Source organism: Sinocyclocheilus anshuiensis, unplaced genomic scaffold (genome assembly GCF_001515605.1).
Source record: "Sinocyclocheilus anshuiensis isolate Anshui unplaced genomic scaffold, SAMN03320099.WGS_v1.1 scaffold152, whole genome shotgun sequence".
NCBI classification, from domain to species: domain Eukaryota; kingdom Metazoa; phylum Chordata; class Actinopteri; order Cypriniformes; family Cyprinidae; genus Sinocyclocheilus; species Sinocyclocheilus anshuiensis.
The window spans coordinates 218,026-227,332 of record NW_015555781.1 but is presented as its reverse complement, the minus strand read 5'-3'; the positions used below and the strand labels follow the sequence as shown (position 1 = coordinate 227,332).

Genomic DNA, 9,307 nt, shown 5'->3' with positions numbered 1-9,307 from the left:
ACCATTGACACTCCTAATTGAGATTGTAGATAGTGTCAATGGTCCATTTGAGAGATAGGTGGCGGTAATGAACTTATAAGTCTGCGATCCGCCATAAAGCAAGACGTCGACGCCTCACGCGCAGGCTGAAGAAGACGAGCTGCAGCTGTCTAGAAAGATACTTAAAGGATTCTCACAGATACTGAAAGAAATTTTTGTTTATCGATTGTAATGTTTCTTTGTCCCCCTTTTTTTGCTTTATATTTGCTTGTATGTTTTGAAGCTATACTTAGCTTGTTATAATTCTTAACATGCAGTAGTTTTGATTTATTTGTAATTATTTTCCAAAAGTAGGCTACTTGTATAATGGATCATGGCGTGCCTAAAGATTCTCAAATTCATTAATTCAATTCATAAATTCACTTATCTGGATCCATTTTCAAAAGCTCTGAAATCCATTTTCAGAACTTATCTGTAGTATGACATCCTCATCACATCATTGCATAATATTCATCTTTATTACAATTTTTTTTTTATTTGCATAGATGGCCGGAACATATGTAACCTGTCCCAGAAAGTTTAATAAGTGCTTTTGTGTTTCTTCAGGCTGTTGGAATGCCTCCCGTGACTCATTCCAGCTTATTTTCTGCTGCACCTGGTGCTGGTATGAAGGTAGGCCATCTTCAGCCCTGATGTCTAGCATCTATATTTGCTCCTTGTCAATTATCGTATATGTGTTCCAGGAACCTTTCAACAGTTATTCTTAGTGCAGCTCTTCGATTCATTTTGATTTTCTGTCCATGTTTAGACTCCCGTCGGTGGGCAGAAGCGTCTGTTCTCCCATCTCATCCCGTCTCCAGAGCCCAGTCCAGAGGGTGGATATGTAGGTCAGCACTCTCAGGGTCTCGGCGGGCACTACGCTGACTCCTACCTGAAACGCAAGCGCATCTTTTGACTGGCACTCGATGGCTTCCTCTAAACCACCAGCTCTCTAAAGGGATCGCCACTTTAATAGCATCTTTAAGTGTGTTTTTGTGTGTGAGGGTGAAAGAGCAATGAACCGTCATCGAGTTCACACCAGTGAAAGGACCCTGAAGCTCAGATGATTTGAAGTTTGTGTATATAATTTCAATGTGTATGTAAATAGTTTTATTTTTATTTTGCCTTTTTAATTTTTTTATTTACATTTTTTTTTTAAACCCAAAGATGCAACAGACACCACAATGAAAGAAAATGGTTTCCTGCCATGTTCATCCGAGTAGTTCTATTTTGTAGACTTTTTTTTTTCTTCATTTTAATTTGAATCATTTAAGCAGGACGATAGCCTTTTTCTGCTGTGCTTCGTTAGTCGTGTGTATATAGTTGTTCAGTTGTCCAGAAAGGCTCCTCCACTACAAACACTTCCTCTCACGTACAAGTGCCAAGCCTTACATGCTTGAAAATCATGTATCTGTGCAGCGGATACAGTAGATGTCTTTTTTCTTCAGTGAGTCACATGTCTTGTCTTTATGGGAAGCTCTGATGCTGGGTTAGTGTTCGAATTAGCTCAATGTTTTTGTTTTTTTGTTGTTTTTTTCCCCACCACCGCGTATATGTGTTGCACAACTTCCCAACTTTACATCCCATTTTACAGAGTCAGGGTTTTCTGAGCTGATTGTTCAGCGTTGCACTTGGAGGATACGGATCATGTATATTCATCCTCCTGAATCTGTCCTTTATGCACCAGTCTCGTTCACGCTCGTTCTTGTTTTCTGCCTGCTTTCACACCTCTCTTTGACCTCGTTCAACCTGCACAGTTTTGCTGTTGCAAAGCGTTAGCGTCTCGGCCGTCACATTGTGAAGCCCCAGCTGGTCAGAGATGGAGTATGGGCTGCCGTTTTCCCCTAATCGGGCTCAGAGTACTGCTGAAAGCACAGTATGCCTGCTGTTGCTTCTGTATTTCCACACACGCACACACTAACTCCTCGCGTCTTCTGTATGGTGCCTTTCCTCTGCAGACCAGCAGAGGGAGCCAGTTAGAATTTTAGTTGGCACTGTTCCATATTTTTTTTCCCTCTTTTAAAAACCAGAGCTAACATTCTGAAGCAGGCCGGACCTGTGCCTTAGCGTGACCTTTACGTTTACCGTTGTAACTGACTACCTTTTCCCCTCTGGTTTGAACTGCTGCGCCCCCCCCAGAGGGGAAGAAGCTTCTACAGACTGGAATAAGATTGATGTATGATTTGAGTACTTGGTCTGTGTGTGTGACTTATTAATCTGGTTGACATTTTGATTTGTGATAACGCATTACCTCGGACTTGTACCGTGGCTTACGATGGAACCTGGAGTTACTCGTGTGCCTAAAAACGGCAGTGTTTACTGTAATCTCTCCACACTGTGAGCCTCAACTTCATTCAAGTTTATTTGCGGTGTACATGCTTGAGTTTGATTATATTTCTTCTCTGGAGTCTCGAACTCGTGTTCTTATATTTCTTCTAGTCTGTAATGGTATCAAATATGCTGCTCTGTATTTTGTATCCATCTGAGTGAAAATGCACAGTGCAGTATCTTGTAAATGATTTTTTTCATGTGCGAAATATGCGGGAAGAGCTGCTGCTGCTGTGTGAAATGAACTAAACCTTTCAGATGTGGTAAATGACCTCTTCATCACCAATCACTCTTTCCTTTTGTACAGCTCTTCTGCTCTGTTTTTGTGACATTTGGACAAGTAAATGTTATTTAAGTTCACCTTTATGATGTTTGTGTGGTCAATCAAATTTGCATATCAGCTGCACTGAATAGACTACATGGTCAATTCAAAGGGAAGTTCAGAATTATTAATATCCATGACAGTAGTCGGGGTTGAAATTATGGAGAAAATGCAAAAGCATTAAATCACTAAATTAAAAGTGAAATATCAGTTTTAAAATGGATTAGAATTTAATTATTTTAAGCAATATTTTATGCAAAATTTCCTGTTACGAGCTTAGTTGTAACGGGGGGAAAAAATGATGGGTTGGGCAGAGGTTTATTTATTTTAATTTTTTTTTCTCTCTAATCCAGGGGTGCCCAAACTCAGTCCTGGAGGGCCGATGTCCTGCAGAGTTTAGATCCAACTTGCCTCAACACACCTGCCACAAAGTTTCTAGTATGTCTAGTAAGAGCTTGATTGGTTGGTTCAGGTGTGTTTAATTGGGGTTGGAGCAAAACTCTGCAGGACACCGGCCCTCCAGGACCGAGTTTGGGCATCCCTGCTCTAATCAATGCTTTTAGGTCACTGATTTTTTTTTTTCAACCAGCTTTGTATTGTTGCTATGACAGTAGCATATGTAAATGAAGAAGGTGTGCTTTTTCTCTTTTACCTGCATCCAGATATCACCGTTTATTTGTCACCATTTTCTGACTGAAAATGCATAATTTTGTCATATGGCGGATTGTTGCTGACAAATAGAACTCTATGGCTTTTGTTAAAACTACATCTCAAACTTCCATGTTTTGTCCATCCATAGCACTGATTTCATTTTTTTTATTTTTTTTACATTTCAACTGCATTGACAGCCAAGTTTTATTAAAAGTCTATCTTGTTAGCAGTGAATTACCCTTTCAATTGTGATACCACATTACCTTGCATCACGATTCTTTAAATGACTCGATGCAACTCTGAAAATCACGACTTTCCCACTGGTAATTATGACATTATGTATCATAAATGCAATCATTCAGAAATGAAGGCATCATAAACGTCGGTTTTGTGAAGTGCATCTGAGCAAGCAAGAGCTTTGAGAGAAAAAGACTATAGAGTATGTTGTCACTACTTTGAGGTCGGATGATTCCCATCCATAATACAGTCTGCTTCAAGAACTATCCAATGCTAAAGATACCTGTCAAACTTCATCTATCCTCTAACGCTTTTATTTATATCTCCTGAAGGTCTTTGGAGCTGATAATCCACCGTGAGTAATGTTGTATTGTTCTATGCCAAAACAATGTCTCTTCTTGGGTGCCTTTGAGTTGGATAAGCCCTGAAGACACCACAATCTGTGACACTTCATCTGCAAACACGTTCTTTGACCTATCCTTGACTCAGGCTGAGATTATGTATTTTTATTTGTGGCCTTTTTGCTGCTTTGGGACCAGAAAATCATCCAAGAATTTAACCCCATCACCCACATGAAAACCACAGCCAAAAGGAAAAGTCCACCCAAAGGTTAATATTTTATCACCTATCCTCATGTCGCCGGCAACTTTTTTTCCATGGAACATGAAATTTGAATATCTGGGCTGCTCTTTTCCATATAATTAAAAGAATGACTCATTTGTCAAGCTCCAAACAGTGCAAAAAAAAAAACGTAATACCATACAATAGCTTTGTTTACGGAACAGATCAAAGTTGAATTTGCTTTCTGTCATCGATTTTCTGTTGCATTCATCACTACATGAACCTTGTTCATGTTCAGACCTGTTGATATCACAATATACACAAGAAAGTCTGTGTGCAGTTTCTTGTCCTCGTGATGACAAGAAAAGTTGGAATCAAGATCCAATCAAAGAACCAGGAAAAAATGCTGAATGTGTTGCAACATCTTTTCAAATGCTGAGCTGTACAGATACAACAGAATCCCATTTTTACAAAATGCTTAAATGGCTAAAATGCCTAGCTACATAAAAACAACAGAACTGAACAGAATGGCTAGTGAAGAAGCTGACATAGCATTATATACTGGCTAAGTAGCTATGACCGTCCATCACAGCTGTATTCCTGGCTCGCTATGGAATGTCTTCTTTTTTTGATTATAGTTAATATTTCAGTTTTTTTTTCAGAGTCATGAAGCTTTGGCAGAGTCTCTGTGGTCCATAAGCCGAAACCAAGATTCAGTCTGAGGCTTGAAGTTTTGAGACCCATGAAGGCCATGTTTATGTGGTCTCGAATGGTCTCCAGAACAAGTCTTCAAGTTTGGTGTTAAGGTGTGCTGTGTTTTCCGATTGAACTATTTTTCAACCGAGTCAGAACATGAGCTCTAACTACTAGACAATTGATTTGTTTTCCTTATCGTATCATGATGGAATTTCCCAAATCCTCTCTGATCTTACTTCTCAGTATTTTTCACATCGAGAAACTACATCTCATTTTATCTCACAATCATTTGGGCAAAAATTCCGATGTAAAGTCAGTGCGCCCAGCAGACCGAACAGACCATATCTGCCCTGGAACTTTTGGAAGAAAGAAACTCAATCTTGTCTTTAAGAAACTGAAATAAATCAAACCTGCCCCACTTCCAAATGTCTGGCCATTTATCTTTTACCCATTTTCATTCCTCCTAACCACCACCTCCTTTGAATTCAAGAGGACTCAACTGCTGAATCCAGCTTGTGCATTTTGCTGAGTGAGTGTCGTCATCTCGGGCAATTAGTTTTACTAAGTTCAGCAGAAAGAGTCGCTCTTCTCACAACCCTCCTGGAGCTTCACCACTGGTTTCTCAGGGATGAGTGCTTGGAGTCCTACTCTTCACCATCTAGAAGGGTCTTCCAATCACATCTACTGCTTTGTCACATCTCTCACTCATTTGGGCATCTCTCTTCATTTGTTTACTGCATATACCTCTCTGACATTTCAAACTAGATGTTTACTGTATCCTCAAGCTTAATAGTGATTGGACTGAACTCCTATTTCTCCCGAACAAGACCTCTTTCACCAGATCTTTGAGTTGAAGGTCAAACCACTGTGGCCTCCAGCTTTGTCAAAGCACTTGGTGTCAATTAGTCTCAGCTTCAGATGGCCTTGTAGACACTGTTTACAAAGTTTGTAGCGTGCAAGCCTTTGTTACTTTTTCCAAAGTCAGTATGCATTTTCAATCATTTATTCAGTGTTGTCTTTACAACCGTGTGGAGAATTAAAAGATCTAACACACTGAAGAAAGTTATGTTTCTAATATATAATTTTTAGTATATTTTACATTCATCATTGTAAGTAAAAAAAAAAAAAAAGATTTTGTGCCATTTTCATTTAAACATTGAAGGGAATTGAGGCTATTATCGCAAAGACTTTAATCTATATAATTTATTTTAAACCACATTTTAGACCTTTCTTTTTCTTATCGATAATGTATAGGGTAAGATACTCACACTTTTAATTTCCCTCTTGACCACAGATCTCAACACATTTATTGAATGGTTATGCTCTTAATAATCTTGAGTTATTATTTAATAATTTAGTGAATCAGATGTAAATTGCAGAAACTTAAGCTTTCATTATACCCTGTAGGCCTGTTGGGTAAAATCAGTCTGAATAAGTCATTGTCTATTACTATTATGGCATTGCTTCAAAATGTAATACAATATTCAGATGTGTCTCTTTGACCTGGATTCTGTTATTGGATTTGTCTCATTTTTTAATTATTCAACCAAGCTGTCAATATACACAAATTTACATAGAATCTTTGATTTAGTATTTTACATTATTGGCACCTTTTTCAAAAATAAATAATTAAACATGATATCAGATGTATTTCACATACTCTCCAAAAATCTGATAGTTGGGATAGATTAACAACAGGGTTTTTCCACCTTCCATTGTCACAAACAATGTGGTTAGTCTTTGTACATTTCTTTCAGATGTCTAAATTCTGGGTCAGATTAAACAATATGCACCAGATTTTATGATGGCATGCAAGGTTAGGTGTCATCCTTGACGCCAAGGTCTCCTTTATGGACCTCAATATGACAATAATGCAGCCCTGTTGCTTTATACTCTATAACATAATGAAAATAAAGCCCTTTGCCAACCCAAAGCCCTCATCTGTGCTCTAGCATTTGCCCTTGAGCGCATCTTTGCTGCTGCACAACTTGTTTTTTTAACCTTCTCTTGTTACACCTCTGCTCAGATCTCAACACTGTCACCGTAATATCTACTTAAATTCAATTCAAGTCACCAGTGAAGGGCGTGTGACTGTGAGCTTTCTTGTGGCGCTGTCAGCCAATCATTTGAATTCTAGTGTCCCTGACAGACAATTGCAGATTGCAAAAGCAGAACCTACTGGATTACAGAAAGTGTTTTTCTCTTCTAATTTACCATGTCAAAGCATTCTGAAGTGAAAATGAAGAACATTCCTGAGCATTTCTTGCCCTGAAATATTTTTGTCCTCAAATCTAGTATAAAAATACATCTAGAAAGAAATGTATATTTGATTATGTCACATTTATTGCACACACAGGGCAAGTGCGTCTGAATTAGAGTAGTGTTGTTTTTTTTTTACTAATGCCTGAGAGGAACGAATGTATAGTTAATAATTTAATCCTATGCATGCTGATATGGCGTTATACTAACAGCGTTGTGTGCTTTGGAGAGCAGAGAATTCCTCCTCTGACGTGAGTGAAAGCCCCATGGAGTTGGATTTGGCTGCCGAAAAAGGCCATCCCTGCTGGACCTGGCCGCCTGAAAAAGTCACACTGCACCCACTCTGTCAGCGCCAAAGGTTAAGATTTGAAGATTAGGATTGCTCATCAATAAACACAAACAATCTGTGATTTATATCTCCATAGAGTAGAGAAATGTCAATACAGGCCTCACACTGCTGTATCGGGAGACTTTAAATTGAGTTTTCGGAGAAGGAGATACTCATAGGGTGGCTTGACATTATCATTTAGAAATAAGAAAATGAAAATTTCAACATTTTCCACTCCCTTTTGTCTGGGGTTAATGTCAAGTTTCCCATCTCGAATTCTGTTTAGGTTTAGAACGTTTGCCACAATGAATTAGCGTTGGAGGTGATTGGAAGATATTTCCCATTCGCCCTCTTTTCAAACGACCTATGTTCGGCGTCCTCTGTTTCCGTGCCCTTCAACCCCTGAGACCACTGCAGGAGGACAAGAGCCTCTTCTGGAGACTCAGCCTGTCCTGGTAATTAGGCTAAAAGGCTGCTGTGATTGGCTGACCAGAGCTAAACCTATGTGCCTCTGCCCACTTGGCATTGAGCTGAAGATTGGAGGATGCCAAGCCCTGCTAAATGAGAGGAATAAACACACTCATGAAGCCAAAGGGCATCTAAAAAGGCCATATTATATCTGTAATGGTGGATTTAATGCAAACGGCAACATGCTGTTACGGAACATTGGCAGATCAATAAGACAAATGGACCGCCGCTTGTTTTAATAAGCTCGGTCTAACTGGATGACTTCCCCTGCTCTTTGCATGTCGCTGCAGATGTTAATAGAGAGCGGCACTCGAATGCACGACAACCGATCCCTGTTATTATGTTCTGACGTATGTGCACTTATGCTCTGATTTCCTTTTTCTATAAAGCTCTGTAATTGTTTCTGGATGGAGAAGCTCTGCTAGTTGTCTACCTTTGAGCGCTCTAAGGGAAGCATATCGGCGGAGTGGACGATATGTCAGATGCATTTAGAATTCTGCCTTTCATTTTTCCACCCACACAGTCCCCCTGCACTGTTGGTGTTGACTCTGCTGTAGAAACCTGTGATTTCCCAAAATGCTGAACAGAAGAAAGGCGAGGACAATAAAACATGCAGGAGGTGACTGGATAGCATTAACTCTCACTGCGGTAGATATACCAGAATTTTCTACATCTCGGTTCTCGGGGGGTAAGGCTCGTCTGGTTCATATGAATCATCATCTAGTGAGGCTTGACATGTCATCCTCTTCCTCCAACAGCTGGAATGGAAAATTATATCTTGCGGGTAACGTTAATGCTGCCGATATTGTCTGCGTCTGAGATGATGGGCCGCTAGGTAATGAGAGTGGATGTTAATGGTGCATGGTGAACTACAAGCGCGAGGGCACCCTGGCCGGCCGCATGCTTTAAATGACACTCAACCCTATCTCCGGGCCCATCTTGACACTCCTCAGCCTCTGCTTTCACAACTTCTGCAACTCACTTAAAGTGCAATTAGGCGGTTGGAGAGTACTTAGTTTATTCTTCCAGAAAGCCACATTGTTCTCATGTGTTCGCTTTTTCCAGAAACTCATCATTAATGTCTTTGAATGATCTGTTGCTGAGTGCTTGGGTTTCTCAATCATTTCTTTCTGCCAGTGTTATTTTTACACAGGTCTTTTTTGTTGTTGTCTTCTTGTTTTAGCCATAGTTTTTCTCTTTCAACAACAACAAAAAAATTCCCTTTAGTTATTTTGTCATGTTGTATCAAGTAGCATTAACTTTGCTCAGACTAAAATTTCTTTTGAAAAGACAGGAGAGTGCAAAATTAAACAAAATTTAAACATTTATCAACATTAACTGTTCTTGTTGTGAAAACCTGGTCTGTACATCATTTTGTGCAGATGATTGTAATATATATATATATATATATATTAGGGGTGTAACGGTACACAAATATG

The 9,307-nt window shown here is 39.4% G+C and overlaps 1 protein-coding gene across 2 annotated transcripts in view; it reads left to right on the top strand.

Moving 5' to 3' along the window:
- The window catches only part of LOC107674651 (ribonucleoprotein PTB-binding 1-like), a 29,547-nt gene extending 27,010 nt beyond the window's left edge, over positions 1–2,537 (top strand). For both annotated transcript variants that reach the window (XM_016468691.1, XM_016468690.1), the window contains exons 13-14: positions 586–651; positions 788–2,537. In XM_016468691.1, the coding sequence (XP_016324177.1) occupies positions 586–651; positions 788–934 (213 nt within the window). In that variant the 3' untranslated portion in view covers positions 935–2,537. The remainder of the gene's footprint in view (positions 1–585; positions 652–787) is intronic.
- The last annotated feature ends 6,770 nt before the right edge of the window (positions 2,538–9,307 follow it).